The 15,499-nt window shown below is 43.6% G+C and overlaps 1 protein-coding gene across 1 annotated transcript in view; it reads right to left on the bottom strand.

Moving 5' to 3' along the window:
• DTWD2 (DTW motif tRNA-uridine aminocarboxypropyltransferase 2) overlaps positions 1–15,088 on the bottom strand; it is an 86,231-nt gene extending 71,143 nt beyond the window's left edge. Inside the window, exon 1 of the mRNA XM_035099884.3 lies at positions 14,776–15,088. Coding sequence (XP_034955775.3) covers positions 14,776–15,083 — 308 coding nt within the window. The 5' untranslated portion in view covers positions 15,084–15,088. The remainder of the gene's footprint in view (positions 1–14,775) is intronic.
• Between the last annotated feature and the right edge of the window lie 411 nt (positions 15,089–15,499).

Here is a 15,499-nt window from a genome sequence, read left to right as displayed (position 1 = left end):
ACTGCCTCCCGCAGTTTGGTCAAACTCATGTTCGTAGCTCCGAGAACACTGTCCAACCACCTCGTCCTCTGTCGTCCCCTTCTCCTTGTGCCCTCCATCTTTCCCAACATCAGGGTCTTTTCCAGGGAGTCTTCTCTTCTCGTGAGGTGGCCAAAGTATTGGAGCTTCAGCTTCAGGATCTGTCCTTCCAGTGAGCACTCAGGGCTGATTTCCTTCAGAATGGATAGGTTTGATCTTCTTGCAGTCCATGGGACTCTCAAGAGTCTCCTCCAGCACCATAATTCAAAAGCATCGATTCTTCGGCGATCAGCCTTCTTTATGGTCCAGCTCTCACTTCCATATATCACTACTAGGAAAACCATAGCTTTAACTATACAGATCTTTGTCGGCAAGGTGATGTCTCTGCTTTTTAAGATGCTGTCTAGGTTTGTCATTGCTTTTCTCCCAAGAAGCAGGCGTCTTTTAATTTCGTGACTGCTGTCGCCATCTGCAGTGATCAAGGAACCCAAGAAAGTAAAATCTCTCACTGCCTCCATTTCTTCCCCTTCTATTTGCCAGGAGGTGATGGGACCAGTGGCCATGATCTTGGTTTTTTTGATGTTGAGCTTCAGACCATATTTTGCGCTCTCCTCTTTCACCCTCATTAAAAGGTTCTTTAATTCCTCCTCACTTTCTGCCATCAAGGTTGTGTCATCTGCATATCTGAGGTTGTTGATATTCCTTCCGGCAATCTTAATTCCGGCTTGGGATTCATCCAGTCCAGCCTTTCACATGATGAATTCTGCATATAAGTTAAATAAGCAGGGAGACAATATACAGCCTTGTCATACTCCTTTCCCAATTTTGAACCAATCAGTTCTAACTGTAGCTTCTTGTCTCACATAGAGAGTTCTCAGGAGACAGATGAGGTGATCAGGCACTCCCATTTCTTTAAGAACTTGCCATAGTTTGCTGTGGTCGACACAGTCAAAGGCTTTTGCATAGCCATAGTCAATGAAGCAGAAGTAGATGTTTTTCTGGAACTTGAAGGGAATAGGATAAGAAAGGCTAAAGACACATATTGGCCACATCAGATTGATCCAGTGCAAGTACCACGTCCTGAACTCGCAAAGCAAGTTTGGAAGCTCCACATATCTCATGCACTAAATTTCTGTCTGGAATCGAGACAAAAAATGGCGTTTTCATCTATTTTTACCCATGCAAAATGTCTGATGACCAAATACAGCCTTGTGCCAGACAACTAACAGATGTATTAGAGGAGGGACCAGAGGAGGCGACAATGGCCCAGTTTGCATGCGACACTAAACCATGATTTAACTTGATGTGCACAAAACCTCTGCAAGCCCAAGTGAAACCTCAGTCTCAAGTCCTCTGCTCCTCTCCGCTAGCCTCCTGCTGCCTGGCTGGGAGAACAAAAAACTGAGGATTCCGTTTCATTTCCTCAGATTCCTGGCTTTTCATTACATGTGAATCAGGAATCATGGTTTAAAATAAACTCGTGTGTTAAATTACCGTAACCAGGCTCATAACCCACAGTTTTAAGCTGACTTGCTTTTGCAGTTGATTATAGAGTTTATTGTAAACCACAATTCCTGGTTTGTAAATAATGGCTGTGTAAGAGCAGGAGAGGGGATTGCTTGAATCCAAGGGTTTGCACAGGCTCCCAGAAGCTTGCTTGTGCAACACTAAACCATGGTTTAGACTTTATGTGGCTCAGCCCAGGGTAAAACTACTTTTTATAATTTGCTGTTTGAAAACTGGTCTATTGTCACCCAGAATCTTTAAAAATAAAAATAATTTCAACCAGAAGAAAGCTGTGGTATAAATATAGTTTGATGGCTCTCATCCAGTCCATTACCAAGGTAAGACAACCAGCTAGCACATCCACTATTCAGTACAGAGAGCCAAGATTATGTCCCTTGTCTGGGTCTGGATGCAGGCGGCTACATGCATTTGCCATGAAGAATGTCATATACAAGAAGGAGCCTTCAGATGTCTTAACCGTGAGAACCTACGTGTTTGAAATGGGGCTTTAAAATGCACGAAGAATTATGTCCTTTCAGCAGAAAGTGCGCATCTGGCTTTAAACATACAGCTACTTTCATCATCCTATAAAGACCTGAGCTACCGAAGTGTATAATCAACCTGCTGTTCTATTAAGAAAGCTAACAAGACAGCTTGCTTTCCAAAGGTATGCCCTTTATGAGTCAAACTTCAGAAAAGTTCACTGAAAAGCAATATTAAAATCCAAGATTGTCAAATAAAATTACTATCCCTCTGAAGTGAGAAACAATTAGGTAAATATGTTTTGCAATGAGTGCTTGGTTGGAGAAGACTCAGTGTGATTTCTGGTCCCTTGGCAACAATCTAGATTCTAGATAACAACAGACCATTGCTTCAGCATCTCTGCCAAATACTTTCTTGCAGAGCACTTTTATGCTTTAAGGAAGACAGAAGCTTGTGGGAGTGTTTTGCTTTGTTTTGTTAAGTCTCTTTAATTGTTATTTGTGTATTTTGGAACACCCACCCACCCACCTTGCCTATAATAATTTATGAAGAAAGCTTTATATAGATTTACTTTGCAGAAGCACGTCAAAATGAAAAGATGTGGAAAAGGATTGAGACGATCACTTGCGCAATGAAGCTTTAAAGGACACTCATCTCTATTTATTTACTCTATTGATTTCTGTTCTTGAGAACCACAAAGAGCTGTCCATATCACTCTAAGTGCTCAGGGTAATTATTTAAAGAGAATAAAAGCCTATCACAAAAGTACATACACACAGTATGAATCTAAGCCAATATCTACCTTGCTTATGTAGTTTTATTGGCCTGCAATGGAGAGCATGCTTATCCCTTTAAATCTACAAAGCGCAAAGGAAGGACCACTGAGACTTCTTCCTATTCACATACAGGGCTAGGCCATAACTGGTTTTCAGTACAGTATTGTCATTTATCCATTTTGGACCCCCAAGTAGTAGCAGTTGCCAGGTCATTGCCCTGTTCACCTCTGTATAGTTCCATCCTTATATCAGACATTCCGGTAGATTGCCATGTTTAGCTGTGATAACATTGCAACCTTTAGCTGGTCAGTTATCGCAATGTTGAAACCCATATATTGCCTAGCCTAGCCCTTACACCAGGCATCCCCCAACTGCGGCCCTCCAGGTGTTTTGGCCTACAACTCCCATGATACCTAGCTAACAGGACCAGTGGTCGGGGAAGATGGGAATTGTAGTCCAAAACATCTGGAGGGCCGAAGTTTGGGGGTGCCTGCCTTACACACATTGTGATTCACCATATATCGCCAGCTCAAATATTATGAAACAATTATCATGATGTGAACTTCAAACAGGTGTTGGATATATTGATATCTCGCTCAGCCCTATTCACATAGTGTCTTCGCTTGAACTCTTCTCCCGCTTGCTTTCTGCCTTACAGTAAGTAGAAAACTGAATTTCTGAACCCAAAGAGCCATGCAACTACTCTGTGTGCCTCACATTGTGGACACCTCTCTCTCTCTCTCTCTCTCTCTCTCTCTCATCCATTAATTTTGGTGTGACTAATTTCCATGCATTCTCATTCCACATTGGGAATCTGGCATGTTTTGAAACGGTTTTGGGTTGTGGACGCCAAAACAAAATGTCGGGGGTGGTGGTGGTGGTCAGCAACACTTTTTATTTATTTTAAGCATGAACTAACACACAATTCACGTAAGAGACATGTTGTTCATATCACATGTGTAGTTTGGTGTTTACAATAAAAATATTGGTATCACACTTCAGTTTTCAAAACACTCTACTCTTTATTGTTAAACTCCTTAACATATTCTCTATCTTTAACATATACTTCGAGGCTTCAAAGCAGTGGGACTTTGCCGCCCTCTCCTCCACCCTTGCTGTCTTGCTGTCCCAAACCTGCCCTGGAGGGTTAGGGGAAACAGAGGGAGAGGCGAGCAGGGAATGTCCCATTGTGCAAGCAGTTGTTTATCCACGAGTGCAATTGTTTGAATACTGCCCTGAGTACCTTTAAAGATGCAGCCACACCCAAAAAACTTTGCCAAAGCCAGATTCTAGAACACTGTCAATCATTCCCTGTGGATCCTTCACGGGAGAGAGATCTCCATTTTGGAGCAGGTGTGTTGCTGCAGGCCTACTTGCTCTAATATTTCTCTACAAGGGGTACCTGCAGAGAAAATACATTTGGTTCACTGCTCCCTTTTCTGTCACTGCAAATCCCTACTCTGCAAATCCGAGAATATTGCCAAGAATTTCCAAAACAAAGAAAAAAGCAGCCAATAGAGAAAAGTACCTAAACCAATTGCGAGAGCAGCAGCAAGGGGATTATCCAAGAGCCTATTCCCTCTTGAAAACTATTCACTCTATTCCATTGTAAAAAAAAAAATCATCTGATACTTAGGACATATCTTTGTAGCAGGGCAAGAATAATAGCAAGTATTTTACACTGTTTGCTGCTTTAAACAAAAGCCTCTTGAACATTTCTCTTTCAGTATTTTGAAGCCCTTATCACATTTGTCTCAGGCAACAATTCATTCCTGCAGTTGGCTAGATGTCTTATATGCGCAGCCTGCAGCCAGAATCTTTGTTTAAACTTTGAGGACTTGGCAGAAGCAATTAAGATTAAAGAGATATCAAGCAGGATGTAAATGCTGGTGAAGACGGACATTTTTGCCTAAAGAATGGCAAGTGGTGACTTACCTTTAGTAGGGTTATTACAGCTAGATAACGATCAACATATATGTCAATCAAATACATATATATTTTTTCAGGATTTTTCAGGATGCAAAAGCAAATATAATTGTTCTGTTGATATCAATAGATTTATCATGCATTGACTTTATTTTGCTGTGGGTGTTATTGTTTTTTGTAAGAGTTTACAAACTATACTACAAAAGCCTTTCACCAATTATAACAGTGCATATTTTTAAAGAAAAAATCTTAGCATTTTCTACCATGTTTAATAAGACACCTCCAGTCTATGATCCAAAGGCTCATTAATACAAATCTTAGGAACAGTGGTGGTTGTTTTTTCCCTTCTAATTTCTCATTAAATGGACTGTTATTGGGGAAATATAAATACACTTCGTAAGTGGACTATTTTTTGGGGGGAGTTTTCACTTTTTCCCACTACTACAATATGTGAAATGTGGTGAAAGGCAAAAAATAGGTTATTCAAAAATACAGTGGTACCTCTAGTTACGGACTCAATCTGTTCTGGGGTGCCGTTCACACCCCAAAAGTCCGCAACTAAAGTGCCGCTTCTGCGCATGCGGAGAAACCTGGAAGTATACACTTCCAGGTTTCCTGCATTCGTATCCTGAAAAAACACAACCAGAGACTGATGTAACAAGAGGTACAACTGTAGGTCACCGTTTCACTGAATATACTTGTTATAAGGGGGAAAAAACTGCTCCTTTATCCCTTATGCTGGGGTATTCAAGAGCCCGCATAGAGTCCTTATGTAGGTTCTGTATTGGTAGGAGAAAATAACAGAGGCCAGCCAGAGAATATTGAGAAGCAAAGCAGCTAGTAAGCATGATCTTTATTAAACTGTTGTAACAGGGTCCCCCACTCCCTCCATGCAGGGAGGGAGGAGAGGAACCCAGAACAATGGTGTGCAAGCTCTTATATAGACTTTTCATGCAAGCCCACTCACCACGACAAGCTGATGATCCAGCGGGTAGGTGGTGAGTGGGCTTGCATGTTCCTATGACCCTTGTGAGCGAAGCCGTCGGGAATCTCGTACTCCCAGCAGGGTCACCCAAGGCGGTAAGGTCGAAGGGAAGGAGCTAGACAAAGAACGATCCAAGAAGTCCTCAACGGCAGAACTAGCGGGTGATAATAAGCGGTATGTTACAAGGCGGCTGTGAAGGCGGATGAAGGCTGCAGCAGATAGGAATCTACCGGTTTGTCGTGACTACTTCATGCCATTGGAACAAAGCCCTACTGCGAAGACTGTGTGTTGGTCAGGGTGCACTGATCTACACACATGAAACAAAATCACGCACAGGCATCTTCCAAAAACCCAACCCAAATCATGTTTATGGAAGACAATCTTACTCGGCTACGAGTGATTGAAGAAGAAGAAGAAGAAGAAGAAGAAGAAGAAGAAGAAGAAGAAGAAGAAGAAGAAGAAGAAGAAGATATAGACTTTTGAAATTGCCCACCCTGTAGCCAGAGACCACCCATAAAACACCATATAAACATCACAGAAAGAAGAAATCCTGTCTGCCAGGATACCTGAAAATGGTCACTGATTGCATCACCTGGACAGCCCGGCCATTCTTTTGTGATGGTAAATACTTTAATTCCTGAATCCAGGTCACAAGCTCATCCTATTCACCCACACTTAAGACAGGTAAGCAAAAGACAATGGACTTTCCCATTTCCTTCCTCCTTGCAGAGAAATATTTGAGGCCACTGGGAGAGTCAAAATGACTTCAGGGTTGTTCTCCTGTAGTTTAGACACGTGGTTTATATATTTATGTATGTGTTTGCCTTGTAAATTTATGAACGCTTATTTTATATTTGGGACCTTAGGATTCTTATAACAATACTGATATACAGCTTACAATGTTTCAATCTGCACTGAAATAACCTTCTTTTCTCAATCCCATACAATAAGACACACTCCTCAAAGCAAGACTACAGTTAATACAATCACAGAAGACAAAGCTAATCAAAAGGTAATGACATTAATTAACAAGATTAGTCACTGCTACAGGCAGAGGCTCTTTGTTCTCATCAGTCAAGGAACATGGCCATCTAATGATGTCTAATTTTGTGTGTGTGTGTGTGTGTGTGTTTTAATGTCAACAGATCAAAACAGGTAAGAGCCAAATGGAATGAGCGCAGGGCAGATGGCCTGAAAAGATCAGAACTCATCATGTAATAATCAACCCCCAACCAAGTCTTAAAATGTGATCCTAAATCACTATGCTGCCACATTTAAGAACTGAACATGCAGTATACCCAGTGTAATCTTTTTAGAAAAAGAGGTGCCAGAACTCACCATGAACACCTCCCTTGTTCTTTTGTAATGGCAATGGCGCCCACCTGAGAGGCGTCAGAACTAGGTTCTGGCAACTTCCACCTGAAAAAAGCCCTGAGTATAGCAATATTGATGCAAGTATGAGAGTGAAATAAAAACAAATATGTTGGTTCAGATTTCTCTGGTGTCAGAGAGTTACTCCAGGGTGGGAGATATCCAAGGGATATTCCAGTGACTAGATCAGGGGTCAGCAAACTTTTTCAGCAGGGGGCTGGTCCACTGTCCCTCAGACCTTGTGGGGGGCCGGACTATATTTTGGGGGGGGAAATGAACAAATTCCTATGCCCCACAAATAACCCAGAGATGCATTTTAAATAAAAGGACACATTCTGCTCATGTAAAAACACCAGGCAGGCCCCACAAATAACCCAGAGATGCATTTTAAATAAAAGGACACATTCTACTCATGTAAAAACATGCTGATTCCCAGACCATCCGCGGGCCGGATTTAGAAGGCAATTAGGCCACATCCAGCCCCCGGGCCTTAGTTTGGGGACCCCTGGACTAGATTTTAGTAGTCAAACAGATGTTCAAGTATTGGCAACAATCCTAATTGTTAAACAAATGCCAAACAAATCAGAAGGTATGTGAAACCAACTACTCCTATTCAAGTTTATCTAAGAATTCCCAATATCTACATATCCATCTAGTTGCCAACATCATTTCCCAGACTACCAATGCTGCATGACAAAGCTGAACGCTTACCTAGAATTAAACCACAGGGTTAAACACTGCAAAAGACCTCTGAGTAAATATGCAAAGGATTGCGGTGTTTCAAAACAAAACTCAAGACAGGGTTCAGAAGTTAGGCTCATTTGGTGTTACTAGAGGCAGGAAACTGCTTATCTCCTATTTCCAAGCATGCATCCATTTGGTTTTCTTTACATCCTTTCAGTGAAATAATGTTATTCACCCATTATGAGAAAAATAGTGGAGATGCAAAGTCTCCCTTCCTGACAAGAGATGGGCTGGTACAGAAACTATGAGACAATGCATCTGGGCAAGATGAACAGCATGTGCACACACTTGTAACATGGCCTAGATCCCATAGCTACCCACTGCCAGAACTTCTCATCCCTAGAAGTCACACAGCTTTGATTCTGGTACATGGAGTGTACATTGAGGAGAGAGTTGGGAACACTTAGCAGCTCAAGTAAGCAGGAGGGGGACCACTTCACTTCCTGAAAAAGTGCATCCTCTGAATCCTCTTCTATTCCAAGAGCATCTTTATGTCCCCATCGCAGGCATTATTAGATCCTCTAGAGCACAGGTGTCAAACACAAGGCCCGGGGGCCAAATCCGGCCCGCCAGACCTCGTCATGTGGCCCGCCGAGCGCCCCAGCCAGCGGGACCCAGCAGTGGGACCTTGCTGCTGAAGCGCCGTGCCAACAAAGCGCCGACAAACAGCTGGGGCCGGGGAAATGCTTTATGCCCCTGGGTCCCTTCGCGCTCTTTTCTGGCGCTGAATCAAGGCGGCGACCCCCCTTCCCTCTCTTTCTTCCTCTCTCTCGTTCTTATTCTTTCTTTCCCTCTCCTTCCTTCCTTCTTTTTCTCTGTCTTCTCTCCTTCTTTCTTTTTCTTTCCTTCTTTATTCCTTCTTTCCTACTCTTCTTTCTCTCACCTCTTTCCTTCCTCTCTCCCTCCTGCTCCCTCTTTTCTTTCTTCCTTCCTTCCTTCCTTCCCAACTTTCTTCCTCTCCCTCATTCTTATTCTTTCTTCCCCTCTACTTACTTCCTTCTTTCTCCCTTTCCGTCATCTCTCCCTCTTTCTTTTTCTTTCCTTCTTTTTTCTCTTCCTTATTTCCAACTCTTCTTTCTCTCCCCTCTTTCCTTCCTTCCTTCCTCTCTCCCTCCCACTCCCTCTTTTCTTCCTTCCTTCCTTCCTTCCTTCCTTCCTTCCTTCCTTCCTTCCTTCCTTCCTTCCTTCCTTCCTCCTCTCCCTCTCCCTCTCCCTCTCCCTCTCCCTCTCCTCAGAAACATAGGATGCTGCTTTATACTTCTGGCCCTTAAACCCTGGAACCAGGAGAGCAGCTTTAGTGAGTCAACCTCAGCCAGTCCCTTTGGTGAAGGGTGGTGGCTCACTGGCAGAACATCTGTCCTGCATGCAGAAGGACCCCAGCATCTCCAGGTACTAGTAGCTCTGCAAAGGTCCTGCATGAAACCCTAGCAAGCCTTCACCACCCTGTGCAGTTACCAAAAATCATTTTTCAATAAATTGTACAATAATTGTACATTTGAATATCTACTTGCCATTATTCTGACTATGTTTCCGCTTTCAGAGCTAGTTATTACTTACATTATTACAAAAAACAGTAATAATTGAATGCAGTGACAATAATCTATGATAATAAAGAGTGGACACATAGTCCTACAGATACAACTGGCCCTTTGAGGGTGACCAAACTGCTGATGCGGCCCCCAATGAATTTGAGTTTGACACCCCTGCTCTAGAGGAGTGCAAAGCATCATTCCTATACTAAATTCAGAGCTGTATACATCGGATAAGCAGATGAATGGCAGAAGATGGGCAAAAAGAGTTGGAGGACTGGGACACATTTTATTACAAAATAATATCTCATTATCTCATCTATACATCCTTGTACACAAAAGCAGGCTAATTTGCTACATATGAGGATCTCGGCACATCTGGCAACCAACAGGTGAAGCTCCCTTATACCAAATCAAACAACTAATCCACTAAATCAGACCACTGATCCATCTAGCTCAGCACCGGCAATAGCTCACCAGGATTTCAGACCGGGGTCTTTCATAGCTTGGGACAGATGCTAGAGACTGAGCTTAGGACCTTCTGCATGCAAAGCATTGGGAGAAGGGGAAAGGTAGAGTAGGTTTAGAAGGGGAAATGGAATTGGAGAAGTCTGGGAAATGCTGCTGAAGTGTCAATACATACGGTAACATTGTTATAAAATCATATTGGGGGGGGTTGCAGGACACCATTATTAATGAACAGAGAGGGGTGACAGAATTTGACAGCTGCAATACCCAGAATCCTGTTCAATGCCATCTTCCCTGTCTCCCCACCCCTCCCGCTAGGATGCGACCCTGCCTGAAGGAAGGCTTAAGGATCTGCATATGCACAACAGTTAGCATAAACTCACACATTTCCCCTCTCCACCTCCCCTCCGCCCAGAACAAAACAGTGTTCCAGAAGAAGGGGGGGGAACCGCCCAAATCCAAAGTGACACTTTTCTACTCAAGTTAATAATACAGCCTATTATATGTTCTCTTACCATGAAATCTCTATCCGCTGCCTCTGTATTAGAATTGCTAGTATCTCTCTGTATTGGAATTGCTGTTTTATATCTTAGAACTGTATTGCTACCTTTTAATTAGAAATCCCTGTATTAGGTATGTTTTCCAGGTATATTTTCTGTATGAACCCTGTATGATCCCAACCCACCTGAACCTTGCCCTACTACCACCCTATACCCATTCAAGGACACACGGACAATAGAGGGATTAGCTGGAACAACTTTATTCAAATAAATTGCCATCCTCAACGTAGCCCACCCTTCCATGGCCTGGAGGAAAACACCTGCCGGGCGGACTTCCACCCCACGGAAATCGCCAGGAACTGCCCCACCTCTGCACCCATCTCGACTGATTGCCCTTCCTGCCAAACAACAGGGAGCACCATCAGCGACAGGAGAAGAGCGATTGACATCTCTCCATCTGAAAGGAAAAGTCATCTCCGCACCCAGCTAATCCGATCCCCCACCCGTCGCCCTTGTCTCCCCCTCCCTCCCAGTACAGAGATTTCCATGCAGGGACAGGAGGGTATATAAGGGGACTTTACCATTTCCCGGGGTTCCTTCCTTCTTTCCAGAGGCAGGGACCCTACAGCTGTAGCTTTGCATTCTGCAATAAAGGGATCAGTTTGTTTTTCCTGACAGCATCGTGTGGTCTCTGTCATTTTCCCGGCGGAGCTGAACTTAGTGCAAATTTTGGAGCTTCCGACCCGCGTCTGTCCTTCTTAAAAGGCAACGCATTTTGGGGTACATTTTTTCATAACAACATTGTTATCACAAAACCAAAACATGCACATACCTGCTACAAACCAAGGTTATTACTAGGATGGACATGGAGGGGACGTCTGAAAGAGGACTGGAATTACCAATCTGTTTCTAAAAATGTCTTCAGAAAGGCTTCCTGAAATAGCAGGGTCTTTCAAAGAACTGATGGATTATACAGATATATCTATTAAATGATGGAAATTGTTGCAAAAAGAGCACCTAACCACCAGGCAACAATTATCCAGGTCAAATTTATGTTAGAGGAAGCACTGTAAGAAATACATATAAGTAATTCTACCCTGTCAGGCACGAGATGGACAGAAAGGCCTGTCTTTTTCTGAAAAGCTTACATCTGAAAAGCCCTGATGGCTTGTAAACATACCCATTAGGGACTTAATTAGGAGGGACTAAAACATCTCTCATCACCTGCAAAGCTTCTTCCCACCACCTGCGCATTAGCCAGTGCATTAATTCTCTAAGTCAAGGCAGCCTTTCTGCTGAATTACGAATGAGCTACCGCTACCGGTATTTCAAATACTCCTCTCTCTCTCTCTCTGACAAATCTCAAAAGTTAAATTTACTGTATAGGTAATAAACCTCTCTTGCTCATGACAGCCGTGACTCACATGAGCAAAAATGTCAAGGCTAGCAGATATCTCTAAGGCCCAGAAGCACTGGTGTGATTATGATAGAAAGTTCACAGAGGGACTGTGGAATAGTAGTTTATAACAAAACTCTGATTTACTAAATTTCACCAGTTCAGTCAACTTCATACCTGCGGAGCACAAGGCAGTTATTTGCAAAACTCCACTTTGCAAATTAATCTGAATCCTCCACCTGGTCTGTTAAAACATTAGAATCATAGTTTCTTGGACGGACACATACATACATAGAACGCATAGATAATTTTAGACAGGTCTCTTTCTTCTTCTTTTCTACTTTCATGAATCATAAGATTTCATAATCCAATTAGAAAACAGAGGAGGCAGCAAGAAAGCCTACGAGGAAAAGCAGACAGGCAAATTTTATATGTCTAATTTCTTAGGTGAACTGAAGCCAGAGTCAGCCCTAGGATATATAAAATAGGTAAGAGGGCTAGCTTATGTGGCCAAGTCTATATTGATGTAATTTAACTTCTAATCCACCATTCTCACAATTCAAGAGAAACCAAAAATCTCCCCAAACTCCCCAAAAGTAAGAACAAATTAAGCAACTGAACCAGCCCACCAATAAGAGAAAGGGATGAGACTATCTGAACTGAACAATGCCAGATTTATGCACAAGCTATGTCGTCTTTAGGGCCTCAGATTATGAGGTGCCTTTAAATACCCCACACACACCCCAAAAAAGCTAGTCAGATAGTCAGTTTTTAGTTGCATCCTCACCTACATACCAGTATATAGGCAAATATAAAACTTCATTCTTTCTATTTTCATTGTCCGTTGAACAATAAACCTTTAAGGTAATGCTATGTGGCCACTTAAATTTGACATAGTTTAAGGCCTCAGAGTATCTTAATCCTGCCCTGGGCCAAATGAGGAAAGGTGAGCTTTGGCACCTGCTTGCCTGTACTCTGCGAACTTCTCCAAAGACCCTGCTGCCAGTTCCAGCATCCTTGGTCTAGCAGTTTTATAACAGCTCCCTGCAGGGCCACACCATCTTCCTGGGACAGCGGGGAAGTCACTAAAGGGTGCAGGATGGACAAGGGACACCCCAGTTTGCACAAGTGGGTGAAGAGGCTTAACTTTTATGTAGAAACAAGGAAGTGAAGGACTTTTCTGTGGTGGCACACCCAACTTCGAAATGCCCTACCCAAGGAGACAAATATTCCGCCAACATTACAACAATTCTGGTGTCAGCTTAAGACATTTTAGTTTACTTTTTGTTGGGACAATAAACAAACATATTCCATACTGTGCATTTTGTTGCAGTTTGTAGTTTTCTATTTGAAATGCTGCTGAAGTGGGCTTCTTGTGGAAGGTGAAAGAAACATGGGGAAATGACTTTTCCCTCCATCTCCAATATTATACTGTAGTACCTTTCGACAAACAACATCCTATCAATTTGGAATTGACAACAGTAACAGCACATATGTGCCTCTATATGCAAGGGGTTGCATATTGCTAAGTAAGTACTCTGAGTAGATGCGATGAAATTCATGGACCACAGTCAACCATGATTACTTCAATTGTCAAAATAATTAAGATGCATAGGGGTGTTTTTAGATTCAGGGGTGTTTTTTAATACAAAAACTTGCAAGAACACAATTGCTCACTAGATGGCAGCACAGTGTCACAAATTCATGTTGCTTAGTGGCCTTCAAAAAGGTAACATAGGTTAGATCATTAGATGTAATATTCTGTCAAACCTAAATGTATGCTTACTTCCTCAGAGGTATGTCTCACTGCATCCCAGTGAGCTTAGTGGCTGAGCAGGGATTTGAACTCTGGACTTCGCCGTTTGACACTCTTCTAACCCATGGGTAGGCAAACTAAGGCCCGGGGACCGGATCCGGCCCAATCACCCACAGACGGTCCGAGAATCAGCGTGTTTCTACATGAGTAGAATGTTTAAAATGCATCTCTGGGTTATTTGTGGGGCATAGGAATTTGTTCATTCCCCCCCCCCCAAAAAAAATACAGTCCGGCCCCCCACAAGGTCTGAAGGACAGTGGAACAGCCCCCTGCTGAAAATGTTTGCTGACCCCCTGCTCTAACCACTATGCACCACTGCCGGCTTTCTTTATAGCAGCAGCAGCAGAAGAAAAAAAACAGTACCTTATCTTATCTTATCCAAACAAGCTGACTATCTAATCCAGGCATCCCCAAACTCGGCCCTCCAGATGCTTTGGGACTACAATTCCCATCATCCCTGACCACTAGTCCTGTTAGCTAGGGATGGGAGTTGTAGTCCCAAAACATCTGGAGGGCCAAGTTTGGCCATGCCTGTCTTACTGTGTGAACAGACATTGCTTCATGTATGCAACAACTTAGGTGGATCCTACACAAAGAAAATGGCAGTGAAACACACATTTATGTGAGGCACTGTCAACTTACTGGACAGAGAATATATATATAGCAGATATATAGCAAAAAGCCGAGAAGCAGATCTGAAGGAATTCATATAGGAAATAAACAGGGCAGGAATAATGGATTCGGAGATGTAAAAAGAAGCAATGAGAATTGCCATTTGCTTGGGAGTGTCTAAAATTTGTTTTATTTTGTTTAGGCACATTGGAACATTAGCTTGTTTCACCTTCATGGTATGTGCCATCTGGAGGGCCGAGTTTGGGGATGCCTGAGATCCTAATATCTCTCTCTGTATTTAAAGTTAAAGGTAGGTAGCCGTGTTGGTCTGCTGTAGTCGAAACAAAATAAAATAAAAATCCTTCCAGTAGCACCTTAGAGACCAAAATAAAAAAATTCCTTCAGTAGCACCTTAAAGACCAACTAAGTTTTTATTTTGGTATGAGCTTTCGTGTGCATGCACACTTCTTCAGAGGGGAGAGAAAGAGATAGATCCTCCTTTTTTCTCAGAGGTGCCATAAAACTGAGAAGGGGGGGGGGGAGAGGCAGCCTCTCGGCCACTAGGGGGCGAGGGCGGACAGGCGGCGTCACGTGACCTCCGCGCGCAACGGCGGCCTGCCTTCATTCTATGCTCGCGCCACTCACCCGCAACGGCCGCACTCTGGCCTCCGCGCGCTGAGCTCCACGGGAAGCTCCCAGAGCCCCCCGCAGTCTTCCGCTTCTTCCTCGGGGCCGCTCGCCGGAGCGGGAGGCGTCGACAGCGGTTCCTCGTCTTTTCTGCCCCCCGCGCCATCCGTTGCCGGCGTCTCCTTCTCCTCCATCGCTTCTGCCCTGGGCCGGAACGTTCGGCAGAGGGCGCTAGGACCCCGCCGGCCCCCGAAAGTTGAGACGCGCCGGGGCCAGCTGTGTGATGGGGAGAGGGCTTTCCTCCTTCCCCCGCCCCCGCCGGACATGCTCAGCCAATCAGAAACGCGGCTCCATCCAATCGGGAAGCAGCGTGCTCTTCAAAGGCTTTGGTGGTTCCCGCAGAATGCTGCCTTTGCCTCTTTTGAGCCGGGAGATACCTGTGCTAAATGTTGGGTGCAAACCGCCGCTTTACCCGGACTCTAAGAGTTCAGGTCTTTCTCCGCTTGTAGAAATTTCTAGGAAATCATGTTCTGTAGCACAGCAAGTTCTCCTATGGATCAGTTAATGATTAAGCAACTGGAAGTAAGAGAATAAGAAAATGGACAGCTTTCTCAGGGAGGATGTAGGAGGTGCAGATCCTCCAAAGATCAGCTTTATGAACAAGTTGTTGTTTATAACTTGCACATTAGTGATATTCACACGTTACATTCATGGAGTGTGCACTCATTCATATATTCACATG

The sequence above is a fragment of the Zootoca vivipara genome, chromosome 10, assembly GCF_965207765.1.
Source record: "Zootoca vivipara chromosome 10, rZooViv2.hap1.1, whole genome shotgun sequence".
Taxonomy (NCBI): domain Eukaryota; kingdom Metazoa; phylum Chordata; class Lepidosauria; order Squamata; family Lacertidae; genus Zootoca; species Zootoca vivipara.
This window is presented reverse-complemented; position numbering and strand designations above follow the sequence as displayed.